Genomic DNA, 14,501 nt, shown 5'->3' with positions numbered 1-14,501 from the left:
CAATATTTGAACCACATAACATGAACAATTATTAATGAATGTTTGAAAAACCATGATAGAGTGAGGACGTGTTTTTTTTTTAGACCTTTTAGGCTGTTTTACATACTGTTTTAGTATATATATCCTGGAGTCAAACGTCTTTGTATTTGTGGAGGGGATTGTAAAGGTACTACGTTGTGGGCTAAGAGGAGAACACTTCATCCTGGCCCAAAGACTGATAGCATTAGACTGAAAGAAGAAGCACACTCCAAGCTGACACCTCACCTACACACCGTGAACCCTCACAGCATTTAAACACAACACATTCAAACAAAAAATCAACTATGACTAACGCTTGCAGCCCACCAGAGACGACCTGGCATAGCCTTTTCTGCGGGGGCCTTACACACAGCAAACCACACACGTCTGCTTGGATATGTAACAGCATATTCAACCTTTACCTGCACGTGCAAAATGAGGCGATGTCAAAAGGTGAGGCGGACGGGCATTGTTGGCGAACACGCAGCCGCTGAGACTGAGCTTGTGTAGAGCCGCTGCTCACTCAGAATGGCTTCTTCTACTTCTTCTAGGCTCTGGAGAACACGACACGCATTACAAAAGCGTGCGGAGACCTGCCAAGCAAGCAGGGGGGGCTGCACTTGATGCTCTGCTAAATGGGCCGTGGTTCACATCTTGTAAAGAATACTGCTGAGCTAAGACTTTGTGTAAATCCCCAAAGAGCGGCATGAAGGTGCATTAGCAGTCTTTTTGGTAACCTATTCATGAATTGTCTTTAGACTTACAGAGTTGGGCTGCATTCACACTTGTGGTTCTGGAGTCTGGTCTGGGCCAGAGGGACACTTTTCTTTTGGCTAATTGTTATTTCTTTTGACACTGATACACGTACTTAGTCTGCGTAGCATTCACAATTGAGCCCAAGTCAACCGACCCATCTCTTAAGCGGCCTCGGTTGTTTGGTGCACACCAGGGTTCGGATGATCGCGTTCACACTTGACCAAACGCATCTGAGTGCCTTTTAACAGAACCAAACATGACAAGCACGAACGCATCCTTAAAGCTGACACATTGGTAGGAGGAAGTAGTGTGAAAATCAATGTGAATCATGCGGCTCACATTTTACTCGTGTTCACCTCTAGCCATTTAACATTAGAGTCGTTATTATTCTTAAATCAATGAACCACAGTGCTGCCTTAAATTTAAAAAGGTGCAGAGACCGACCGCTGTCAGGCTCTACAACCATGTGTCACTATGTATTCTTTACTTGCGTATCTTGCTTCCTGCTGTAACAAGTGAATTTCCCTGCTGTGGGATTAATAAAGTACTATACATACAGTATGTCACTGGCTCAAGATTACATTTTATTCAAGCAAAAAAATAAAAGAACACCACGACAAGTTAGCAAACTGTATGTTTATGTTTTGTTTAAAAGACCAGATTGAACAAAAAAATTCTATTTGCACAATTACGAGTTCAACTGCATAAAATTTGGCATAAATTGTAGTTCATGTTGAATAAGATGACAGGTCACTCACATCTGGTTGGTATTTACATACATCATTCACACACACAAAAGCAGACGCGATTGACAATTTACATTCATGTGGTTGTCACAGTAAGCTATACATTTAATGATAGGCAACGTTAATAGCTAAACTTAGCCAAATTACATGCGCGTGTTACGTCGGGCATAGTTTATGGACTCAAAGCAGGAAGAGGCCGTGGAGTACGTTCGAACGCAAGCATCATCTAGACCAGTGGTTCGCAGCTGGCCATGTTCATGTTCACCGAGGTCTATGAAAAAAATAGTGTCATAACCCAATGTCCGTCAACGCACCTTGCATATGTGCTGCTTTGCTCACTACACCACCATGAGGAGCATGCCATCTTTGTGGGTGACTTGGTCAAGCATGAGCGGGAGGGTGATGACATCGAGTGTGGACTTAATGCGCCGTCTGTCTGACACACAGAGACATAGCTGGATAACTACTGGAGAAGAGCGCGGCATAAAGCAAACGCTTTATGGGGAAATTCCGCCCACAATGAGGCTACCAGGTACAGTATGACAGTACTGTTTAATGCCCAATTCCATTGGCCCAGGCAGAGGGGGAGGTCTACAGAAAAAATGATCCTCCTATTATTAAACTTTCCTACTCGGTGTTGAATCGGAGCAACTGGACTCACTTGATTTTTCACTTCTTGTTTCACTTCTCATCCAGGTCTATATACAAATTCAGATCCCCAGATATAACATGCACTGAAAACCTTTGAATTTGTGGGTAAAAACGTATTGTTGCTGAACTGATCGTGAAACTTGTTTTGTGCTGGCACACCGTGTTCATTTTGCACTACCTCAAATTCAAACTGCACTTTAATGTCTTTTCATTAAAGAGACTGCTTACAACTGGTCCACAATGACACTGCCAGCATTTAGCAAAGGCTCCTGTGCATGTGTGTGTTACCTGGGGCGCAGCTTACATACTCGGAGCAGGAAGAGGGTAGGATATACTGCTTACAGCATGCTCAAAAGTTAGCGCTGCCCTAAGCAGAAGCAATTTGGGTCGCCGCTTGTCATTAAAGGGTGCTGGTACAGCCAAACCAGCTGAGAGGCACTGCTCTAGACAGCCACAAACAGCAGCTTTAATAGCAATACATGATCACTGCAGCTGTTAATAAGACACACAGAGCGAGGCAGACCTGTCCGTCTTTAAAGACACCAGCGGCATGCTCAGAAGACATTTGGCTGACTTTTGAAAGAGCTGAATGAAAGTGACTTTTTTTCTTTGTCTTTGTTAACACTTGACTATAATAATTTACAATATTATAGAGCAACTGTGTAGCTGTGTAGCTACTGTTAGCATAGCACAGTGTTTCTCAACTTGTGGGTCGGGCCTGGTGAACTCTCGGGGGGGGGGGCTTCAGAGGCAGGCTTTCACTATTAGTACAGACCTGCTAACATCTATGAATTTGTCATATTCAGCATGCAATCTGACTCTTGAATTGGCTTCACTGCTCTCCATTTTGTCGCATTTCGCTAGTTTGAGTTTCGAGTTCAGTCTGTACAGTACAGATAAATAAATAGATGTCAGTTTCTCAACAGTACTTCAAAAACAAGACAATTGTGTCCCCCGGTGGGGACATGACAAAGCCTGGCAAACTTCGGTCAACTTGCAGCATTTCTCTCATGCAGTTTTGGGCGTTTGCGTGTGTTTTGGGCATTTGCACACATTTCTGGCATTTGCTGCATTTTTTTTGCATGTGTTTGATCTTGGAGTGTTTATGCAAATGCAGCATTTTTAATATAGCTACATTTGCTTTATGGTGTATTGTGTGTTTTTGGTTTGGGATCATTTCTGTGTTTGCTGCACTGCACGTTTGACCACGTAAAAAAAAAACTAAAAAAAACTAGCTCTTCTCTCTTTCAACTCTTTCAACTCTTCCTTTTATGGACAAAAGCACGACAAAGAAAGAAGACATGCATGGAGCACCCTCGGCATTGGTAATCCAATAAATGACACAGCTCAGGATCATACTCCATAATTTAACAACCAGCAGCTGCCACCAAGTTAGTGACCAACGGAAGCCAATAGACAAATGTTGCCATTCAAAACCACACTGCCAAATTGCAAGCCCGGACAGATAATTTTACAGTCTTTGTAACACTACAAAAAATGATGTTCTTTCTGTATTTCGGCATAAAATATTGTTTAACTTGAATGGCAGTTCTCCCTCAGTGTGAGCCTTCGTCACTCAGTCTGAAGCAGCAGCAGCATTAAAAGCAGAATTGAGGGAATGAGCCGTGATGTTTGTAATAGTTGTTACACAACCAGCTGACACACGACCTGTGTTGACTATGCAAACTCTTACAGCGTGTTGCTGCCGTTTTTATTCGTGACGGGCGACACGTTAAATGAGCACATTTATCAATGGACTTTGGCGCGAACGAAGTAACACTTGAAAGTTGAGCCAAAACATCTCCAGCATAAACTACATCCCAAGTCTACCAACAACATGCTTATTGTCGTAATTAACATCAGCTCGGGGAAGCAACTGGTTGACGATAATGCAAGTTTTCCAGCTTTTTCTTTACCTTTTCGGCTGCTTTCTCCACCGGCTCTTCCCAGATCGCCGATAAGGGAAATAAAAGAAATGAAGAAGAGCAAACGTCCACATGTCGCCGGTGTTATTTGGCCATTTTTCTGCCTGTGTTTACTATACATCCCTGTGAGCCTCGGTGCCTCCGCCCGTCCTCCCTCGTCTTCCTCGCCGTTGTTCAACTCTGGCTGCACGCCTCTAGTCTCAAGGTAGCAGCCATTGAGAATAAAAGCATACAGTTCCGCTTGTCGCCTTCAAAATAAACCAGCCTTCGTCTTCGATGTAACATCAAACTGGTGACATTATTAGTAGTGTTGGGCGATACTGAAAATTATGGTATCGAATCAATACTACAGAGCCAGTATTGCCTATACTGGTAGACTTTTTACTTGAAATTTCCTTTGAATTATTTTGTGGCTTGAAGTTGTTGATTGTAATCAGAATAAAACACAGGATCAAGGTTTTAGGAAAATTAAAAACTACTTTACTATGAAGTTAAAATCACCTGCTGTCATGCAGTGACAATGTTTTGCTTGACACCACTAGGCAAAGCACAAAACAAGGTGTGGATTCCCTCTTTGCAGACTATTAAAACACAGATTGGGTACATGGTAAAATAAGAAAGCAATGACAATGTCTACAAAAATCCACTGGTATTGCTGGAGTCATGTTTTTAACAAATAGGTGACTAACAATGTCGGCAAGATTGACTACATGAATGGAAGTTTAATCTTCGTTTGCTAAGGAATTGCGGGAATGAGGTGAGGACAGTGGTTGGACGTCAGAAGCATTGTTTGTTTGGTTTGTTTGGTTTATTCCAAACATACACACCAGTTTACATTGGAGTACATCTTACATTTACAGTTCCACAATTTTACATGTCTGAAAAGGAGTAGGACGAAGCAGAGCTTATTAATCCGACTCCCTTCCCATTTCACAGCAATCACCAAGGAATTTGTTCACTTCCTGTATTCAATATACGCATTCACAAAGAGCCAGGGACTTCAGGCCCTCAGGCAAAACCCCAGGATGAAGCCAAAGCACACCACGACCTCCACAGGCGAACCCGACCATTAGTGGATGAATTATTGCTTTTTCATTTGCATAAAGCTGGCTATGAAAATAAGAGATGAATAATGCATGGCACGCTCCCACTTGGGTTCCACTTCCAATCTCCCATTGACTCTCACTCGTAATCCTGTTGAATACTGACATCGTTGGATTGAGATGCTAAACTGGGGAGTTGTGTTGAGTTGTGTGAGATGTTTCAAAATGCAAAACAATCTTCTGAGATTGTGAGTTGTGTGTAAGGCGAGGAAGTCCAGGAAGTCACTGGCTGTGTCTCAAATGGAATACTGTACGTCCGTCACTACAATTCAATAAGCATACTGTGTACACTGCGTACATGGTACTGGTTAGGCTCCATCGCTGACAGGATGGCAATATGGACACTGGACACAATGATTGGAAAGACTACAACATTGGGGAACTGTACTAGTAGGCATGGGCCGGTGTGAGAACCTGATGGTATGATAACCTCAGGCAAAAATATCACGGTTTATTATAATTACAGTTCTAAGATTATTTTTAAATCTCTTTTTGAAAAGCGAAAAAAGTCCATTCAAAAAAGTCATTATTAAACAATATAATAAAACACAATGAAAGTGGAACATCCATTTATCATTTTCTATGCCGCTTCTCCTCATGCCTCCTGTGGGGTATGCTGGAGCCTATCCCAGCTGACTTTGGGCGACAGGCGGGGTACACCCTGGACTGGTCGCCAGCCAATCGCAGGGCACATATAGACAAACAACCATTCACACTCACATTCATACCTATGGACAATTTAGACAATGAACCTAACATGCATGTTTTTGGAATGTGGGAGAAAAGCGGAGTACCCGGAGAAAACCCAATCGCGCACAGGAAGAACATGCAAACTCCACACAGAAATGCCCAAGAGAGAATCGAACCGAGGTCTTCCCGATCTCCAGACTGTGACTGTGTGGCCAACATGCTAACCGAAAGTATGTATTTAAAATAAATAACAAAAAAATAACAATTCTTTCTAAATAAATAAATCAAATGCAGTTCTAAATGCAGTCAACTGTGGCTAATCCTGCAACTCAAATCACAACACAATAAAGATTTTCTTAGTAAAACAAAAAAATTAGAGAAGCACAGACCTCCGCCAAGCGCCATAGTTCCCGCCATGTTGTGATTCACGTCACAATCATAATCCTACATTTTTTCATCAGTCTTTGACATTTTGTAGAACCTGTTGGAAACTTGTCCTTTATTTTTTTTCCAAGTGCACTGACCATTTTTTGTTTAGTTATACGCACAAATACCCAAAATGGTCCTATCTCGCAATGTTAAAACATCCTTTAAAAAATTCCTGTATCCAGACGGTGATCCGGCTCACCTCCAAAATCTAATCAGTTCTTCCGTATCCAATTTCCGACAAATGTCATGCAAACCCATTCACAACTATTCAAGTTATTTTGAACACAAACAGACAAACAAACAAACAGATAAACACAGGCAAAAAAATAACCTGTGCGCTGCGCTTGCACTTTGCGCCGCCCTTGGCAAAGGGAACAAAGCAGAAACCTAATAAATGCAATCAAGTGACCCAAGAATGTCACAACATAAACTGGTAATGTTACGTTATTATTTCATAGTGGCAGTAATTTTACAACAATGAGGTCAAAATATTAAGAGAAAAAAAAGTTGTAATCGAAAGAGAAAAAGTCCTAATTTTACAAGAATACTGTCGTTATATTATGACAAAAAATAACATTTTAGTCACACAAAGTTGAAATATACAAGAAAATAAGTTTTTCTTTTTTAAAGCCGTAATATTATGAAAAACTAAACAACAAATAAAGTTATAATTTTTGGAAAATTAGGTTACGGAAAAATATTATGTTATGAGAAAGTCATAAAGTCATAATTAAAGTCATAATTATGAGAAGAAAATTTCCAAAAAGAAATAGTTGAAAACAAAATGCAAATGGAAAAAAAAACCCTGTAATTTTACACGAGTAAAGTCAAACTTTTGAAAAAAAGTCGTGTTCGAAAAAGAAGAGAATTTTACTAGAATAAACTCAGAATATTATGAGGAACATTTTTATTTTAGGAGCATAAAGAATACATTAAAAAAAACAACTCATAATATTATGACAAACAAATTAAAATAAGGTTGTAATTTTTGTAAAATTAGGATGGTGGAAAAGTTAGAATATTATGGGAATAAAGTCAAAATATTATGAAAACAAAATTGACAAAGATTATTTAAGAAGAAAGTTGAAATAATTTGAAAAAAAAACAACAGCAGCAAAAATGGGAAAACAGAGCAAAGACCGAAGTTCATATTAATAATATGCATTTTCACATACATCACAAAGCTGACCTGCAGTTTTGTCTTGAAATATATATCATTTCTTAGCATAGCATAGCTAAGAAATGATATGGCTACATGTATTGGTTTACAAAATATCCCAGTAGCCCTTGCATCCTTTCATTTTTTCAGTATGTGGCCCTCGCTGGAAAAAGTTTGAACACCCCTGCGCTAAATACTGTAGTACCTGCGACTCCAAAGGGTTAATACTGCCATGTGTGGTGTCGCAACTACTGGAGGTACATGGAAATTCATAATATCAGTCGCTTGGGCATGTTGAGTGCAACATCTCGGTACTCGCGACGCATTTCATTTTGCCATACTTCTCAATGTGGATGTACTTAGATATTCAAAATTCAAAGTCCAAGTACGGAAGCGTGTGAAATGAAACAGCCATTGTCTTGCTTGGTCTCACTGCCTTTGGGATATCACGCAGCTGGCTTCTGGATGAGGCAGATTTATTTCACCACTTTGTCCACTTTGGACAATGAGCTCATTGGCTCGTTGTCGTCATTATTGTTGCTCTCCCTCAGCTCGGTTTCCGGGTTGTTGTTACGGACACTCGCGACACGGAAAAGGTCAAAACATGCCTGACTCCGTCATCCAATTAGCGGCACTCGGTGAGAAAATAGACAGAGACAAAAGCATCAGATTGCAATGCAAACAATGAGGACAACGGCTAAAATATTTAGCATCATGAGATATCTGTTGGTGAGAATCTGACAAAACAAGGGGAACGCTAAACGCGTTGTTAAACAAATAGCAAACAGAAAGCAACACACTAAAGGGCTTATTCATATGCACCATATGTTTGCAGCCTCTGAAGGGGACACAAATGAAAAAGACAGAGGCAAGCTTCCTTTCAGCTGAGTTAACATTGTTAGCAGACCTGTCTGGGGGAGGATGACACACTTCTTGCAACATAGGCCTGGTTTTATCAAGAAAGGCTGACCTGGATCCCCACATAACAGCGAGAGTGAAGTTTATGCCTTCTCTGCCTGCTCAAGCGCCACAACAAAGAAATACCGACTTTTTCCAAAGTTATTCGAATTTTTCACCACTCAAGCGAAGGCCTGCCTCAGTCTGTCAATTTCGAGTTTGCCCTCGGCCATGAGTTCATTATTCATTCATTCAATACATGATCATCACTTGTTTGGGGCATTTTGCATCAGATGACTAGATGATAAAAACATTTCCTGGTTGCATCCTTGGACGTGTGTGTGGATAGATCCAAATATCAATATCAACTGGACCGAGGGCAGTATCGGTATTGGATGGATACAGTACAACAGGATGAGATCAATATTTTTTGTTTTATTTTCACAAATACACGTGTTCTTTGTTGTTCATACTGTTACATTGTTGATATTGTTATATTTACAGTATATATTCAGTGGAAGGCGGAGCATTTGGCACCTGGGCCGTCAGTAGTGACTTAGCAACCCAACCCCCTTCTTAATACCACCACTATCACATCACAATTATACAAACCATCAATAATACTGTATATGTACAAAAATGCAATATAATAATGAGTGGTATTACAGAGTCGGGGATGTATACCATTATTACTAAAGCAACAAACACGGTTAGCCCTTTTCTTCAAATACATCGCCTCCTGAGAATACAATGACCTGGATGAACGAGAATATTCACAGGCACCAAACCTCTAACCTCTCAGTTCAGAATCAATATTTATCTAACATCAAAAATGTATGAATAAATGAATTAATAAATGTATACATATGTATATGTATATGTATATGTATATGTATATATATATATATATATATATATATATATATATATATATATATATATATATACACAGTGTTCCCTCATTTATCACAGGGGATGGGTTCCCAAAATAGCCCGCAATAAGTGAAATCCGCAAAGTAGCCAACTTCATTTTTTTGCAATTATTATATATGTTTTAGGGCCGCACGGTGGTCAAGTGGTTAGCATGTTGGCCACACAGTCACAGTAAGGAGATCGGGAAGACCTGGGTTCGATTCGCCGCTGGGCATTTCTGTGTGGTTCCGTGCATGCGTTGGTTTTCTCAGAGTACTCCAGTTTCCTCACACATTCCACATTAATTGGCGACTCTAAATTGTCCATAGGTATGAATGTGAGTGTGAAAGGTTGTTTGTCTATATGTGCCCTGCGACACCCAGTCCAGGGTGTAGTGAGATGGGATAGGCTCCAGCATACCCCCGCGACCCTAATGAGGATACGCAGCATAGAAAATGGATGGATTGTGGGTTCTGCTCACCATCATGGCGGCCAAACCCCTGCAGGGCATGCTACGGAAGTGGATAACGAGGTGACAGTCGTATTCATTTCTAGTGTCCTTTGTATTAACTTACCTGTCAGAGCTGCGAGAATCTCGTTGACACGGTAAGTCGAAGATGTTTAAACATGCTTTTCGGTATGTTTTATGACCTATACAGACGCAGGTAAACGTATTCACCTTAGCTACTCTGGCTAAGTTTGTAAACTCGAGGTATCCCCGCTACTTTTACTCAACACACTTCACACTGTTGTGCTTGCAATGATGCAGCCAAATAAGTGAGGCGTTCAAGTGAGTCTGGACAACAGACCACTCTTTGCCATTAACAATCTGGAAACTGTCAGACTGTACATAAATTATTTAAAACTTGTGTTAATTATCTTTTTATGAATTTCCCAATACGTTTATTATTCGCGGTTATGGTTTCAGGCCACTGGTATGAAAACCACGATTGTTTCTTCGGCGTTCTGCCACGGAAGCAGAGTGGTTGCTGTAGTGCGTCCTCTTGTGGTTGCATGAAAATGTGAGCCAAACTGAATTAACCTTCATCTCCAGAAAAAGGGATGAAGATGGATTGATTATTCATAGTTTTACCTCATTTAATGGTTCGATTGAGCTTGCTGAGAATGGAAGACTTTTCGCCGATTTGGGGTTTACCTCAAGTGTGCTTTTGTCTCACTCAAGGACAGGAAGAGGCTGAGGAGATAGGACCATTAACCTGATTGAAAACCCTCCGAGCACAAAGCTTTTAAAACAACCCCATAAAAGAACTATTAACATGCCCAGCAGCACAAAACTTTCCATGCATGTACAGGCATATTTTATATGAGGCCATCATTTGGTCCACTGTCTCTTATAGCCTCTCTTGCTGCATACACGTACTGTACACTCTGGCGACATAGCAACAAAGGATATCATTATTGTAATCAATGAGCATTTTTATTTGTAAAGACATATTTCCGATACAGCGCTTGAATGCAACGTCAGCTGATAATGAGCTTGGGTTCAAAGGTTATATAAATTCACTGAGATTCTCGGACATTTGTTGAGAATTTACTTCATGTTTGGAGGTCAAACAAATACTGGGTCCTGAATATTTGCAGGTGGTGCTATAGCGTCACATGGAGCCGTCAGCTAGTTCGACCAGAACCTGGACAGTGTGGGCCAGTCGACTCAGGCTGTCCTCCTCCGTGATGAGTTGGGGTGAGCACAAGGAGTCCTGAGCGAGGACGAAGAATGTGGTCAGCTGATGCTTTTTAACGCTTCAGTGTTTTATGAAACTTTTTGTCAGACAATACTCACACAGTCGGGTCCGGGAGTACTAAAACAAGTGCGCATATGACAGTTTCGACTGCTTACTCGCAGTCTTCCTGAAGTTTTAGGCCAGTGGTTCTCAACGGGTTTGGCTGTGGGTCCCACCATCACCCATCAATGACAAGTGGTGACCCAAATTGTGGGATTTTTTCACCTAACTTTTCATCTAGCATATATTTTAAGGGACTGTTGTCTATACAATGTGAGCTGCAGCTCTGAGATGTCTATAGCACGCTCTTCTCCAGCAGGTATCAGCAAGTGTGTTGGACGGACGACACACTCCACTTGATGTCCTTCCTCTCCCAATCAAGTTTGACAGTCACTCAGAAATCTGGCCTGCACCTCACGGCGGCAGTGTAGCAAGCGAATAGTGCATACAAGAACGTGAGGTGCATTCATTGGGTCATTACATTATTTTTTTTAGGAGGCACCCGCGAACCACTGAATGGCTCTGCGACCCACAAGTTGAGAACCACTGGTTTAGACTATATTACACAGAGACTAAAAGAACCCAATTGTGTTACCAGGCTTAATGTTTAATTGAGTCATTGGACGTGATGATTTCACGAGGCCAAATAAAGCATGCAAGCAGACAGGTGAGGAAACGGCAAAGTCAAAGTTGCCTTTAATAAATTCTTTACAACGGGAGGGGAGAAGAGGCAAACAACTATATATTAACTTGAAAAAAACCAGGGCGTCAAGTATAAAATATAAAAGATCACTGTATTGTACTGTATTTCTGCTCAGTTGAAACCAGCGATAGGCTTGATTTTCATAAAATAAACATTTGTATTCAAACAGTAGAGTTACGCAAATAGCAGGCCGATAGAAATACAAAAAAAAGACAGAAATACAAACAGTAGAAAAACAGCAGCCAACTTGACAAATGCAGGAAATCATCTTACAGAATGCTTCACTTCTGTCACGGCTTCTAGAATTCCATCCACAAACACTATTAACGTTTCTATGAAGAGTTTATTATATACTTGTTTATGTGCAATAAGGCAGACTAGAGTGTCAAGTAACAGTCCTCTGGGGAATCGATCATTTTTTGAACTCATGCAATTGCTGGAAAAAAAAAAATGTTGAAAAAAAAATCTGTTATTTTAAGCCTGAATATTAGATATTAATTCCCTGTTGGAGTCCAGATGGATTTCAAAAAGCTTCAACCTCATTGACTTTTAAATGTAGTGAAGCCCTCTTAACGAAACCACACTCTTAATAAATTAAAAAATGATAATTTAATCACCTGTTTACATTTATACAAAGTCATCTGATAACCCTAAAAAACAAACATATATATGTATGTATGTACACGTGCGTGGTTTGTACCTTCCTAGCTTGGACAACAAACAAAAAAAAGGATTTTTTTCCTAAGCCTTTTGGGCCTTTGATGCAGCAACCCTGCCCTCTGCTGTTCACAGCGGGCATAGCAGGGTCAAAGTGGTGCATCTATGAAGAGGCACTAGGTCTCGTTGTGTTAAATGTTCTACAACAGGGGTGTCCAAAGTGTGCCCCACGGCACATTGTAGAAATAAAATTAAACCAAAAAAAAGGCACAATGTTAAGTCTCTATTGGCCATTGACCTACATTTACAACTTAAAAATCTAGTATTTGTTCTGTGAAGTTGTGTTAATTCATTCCCACTATTAATCTTTTTTAGTAACATGTCTCTTGGCTGCACTGCTTTCAGTACATGTTTGTGCTTTGTGGCTGTTTCTTTAACCAATCACACTTCAGATTTGCCTCATTGGCCAGCTTGATGACACACAGTAGTGTCAACATTTTTCCGTTCTGATTGTTTGATCAGGGCAATCAGAGTTCGACAAGTCTGTAGTGATTAGCACAATATAACACTCACAATGGCTGATGGAGCAGGAAAAATATTTGATTTCATTCATTCCATTTCCAAGGTGGACTTTTCCATAAAATCTGTACATCATAAGGAGAGGTTGGCGAACCCCAAGCTAGCTAGCTTGTCTCAGCCCAGTAAAGGGTTTGTTGCCACTTCCAGACCGGTGAGGTTTTTTTTGTTTTCTCTCATGTTATCATACAGTAAATATTGACTCTGAACTGCTCCAGATGATGTTGTAGTGTAGAGGTTTGGAGTTGTCTGATGCTTGTTACATTCGGCAGATCCCCAAATTTTCATTCAGTTTTCCACCAGTGATTGGTGGTAGGTAATGCTCAAAGTTACGAGCAGAAATGTAACTCGGGTGTATTGGTATTTGACGATAAAGGGTTAACTGGGTTTTGTGCTTAGTAATAGTGGTGTACAACTCGAATACGAAATGCGCCTCTCTGTAATACCACGCCTTGTTATATTGCAGTTTTGTATGTTATTGATGGTTTGTATAATTGCGACATGATAGTGGTGATATTGAGAGGTGGATTAAGTCGTCGTTACGTCCCCACTGAAGGCCCAGGTACCAAATGCACTGCCCGCTACTTGTTGATGCTTACAACTAGTAACGCAAAGCTTTGTTTTTAAATATATAAAACTTTTTTTTTTTTTTAACATTTTTTACTAAATCAAAAAATATATATAAACATCAAAATGGCCCTTCCACATCCATTTTTTTCAGTATGTGGCCCTCAATGGAAAAAAAGTTTGGACACACCTGTTTTAGAAGGGTCAAAATGTTCACAATAAAGTAGACATTCACAGTTCAGCTTCAGGTCAGCATACAAGCATGCACACGGTGTGCTTGTCTCCCCACCCCAAAAAAAAAATTGTCCTCAATGTTGCCTGTCACTGTACTACATGCCAATGGTATTTTAAAACACTCAAGGAAAATAAGATGATTTTTTTTTTTTTATCTGGCATGGTCAAAAAATATGTAATTGACATGTGTCGTAGTGAATTGTATCAAAGAACTTCATGCATTACAATGTGCAGGCTAGGCTAGGCTAGGCTAGGCTAGGCTAGGCTAAGGCATTTCAAGGCTAACCTGCTGTGTTCCAGTGTAGTGCCTTCTTTCATTGTGTTTTGTTTTAACAGCAACGCGGTACTGTCACACTGCTGTTCTAGTTATTATTATTATTATTATGAGATGTAGCCTAAGTGAGCAGGTAGCAGTAGAGGGCGTAGAGCAGCACCATGGCCACACAGTAGAAGAGCAGGAAATCTGTGGACAGCAGCGAGGATGACGAAGGCAGGGAGTGCTTGAGGGGGCGGTCATCCGCTGGGCCCTCCTCCTGCAGGGCCAGCAAGGCCTTGACACATTGCAGCACATTGGGCAGCTTAGACAGAAGCACATCAGAGCACACACACATGTCCATCTGGGGACACACACATTAAACATGAGAGGTTTTGTTAGCAGGACAAAAGCGTCAAGTTTGGACTGGTGACTGGTGTGATTGAAGACATCCGTCCAAACAGTAGCAACAGTAGCACATTA

General features: G+C 40.7%; 2 protein-coding genes across 4 annotated transcripts in view; both read right to left on the bottom strand.

The window, feature by feature from the left end:
- The window catches only part of adam19a (ADAM metallopeptidase domain 19a), an 84,692-nt gene extending 80,423 nt beyond the window's left edge, over positions 1 to 4,269 (bottom strand). The window contains exon 1 of the mRNA XM_054753935.1: positions 4,088 to 4,269. Coding sequence (XP_054609910.1) covers positions 4,088 to 4,217 — 130 coding nt within the window. The 5' untranslated portion in view covers positions 4,218 to 4,269. The remainder of the gene's footprint in view (positions 1 to 4,087) is intronic.
- A 6,453-nt stretch (positions 4,270 to 10,722) lies between these two features.
- The window catches only part of lrch4 (leucine-rich repeats and calponin homology (CH) domain containing 4), a 31,915-nt gene continuing 28,136 nt past the window's right edge, over positions 10,723 to 14,501 (bottom strand). For 2 of the 3 annotated variants that reach the window (XM_054753936.1, XM_054753938.1), the window contains one exon: positions 11,615 to 14,382. In XM_054753936.1, coding sequence (XP_054609911.1) covers positions 14,161 to 14,382 — 222 coding nt within the window. In that variant the 3' untranslated portion in view covers positions 11,615 to 14,160. Of the gene's footprint in view, positions 11,005 to 11,614; positions 14,383 to 14,501 lie in introns of those variants that run through there. The other variant, XM_054753939.1, reaches the window with a different exon arrangement.

The sequence above is a fragment of the Dunckerocampus dactyliophorus genome, chromosome 15 (assembly GCF_027744805.1).
Source record: "Dunckerocampus dactyliophorus isolate RoL2022-P2 chromosome 15, RoL_Ddac_1.1, whole genome shotgun sequence".
NCBI lineage: Eukaryota > Metazoa > Chordata > Actinopteri > Syngnathiformes > Syngnathidae > Dunckerocampus > Dunckerocampus dactyliophorus.
The sequence above is the reverse complement of the archived record's forward strand: the minus strand, read 5'-3'. Positions and strand labels throughout refer to the sequence as shown.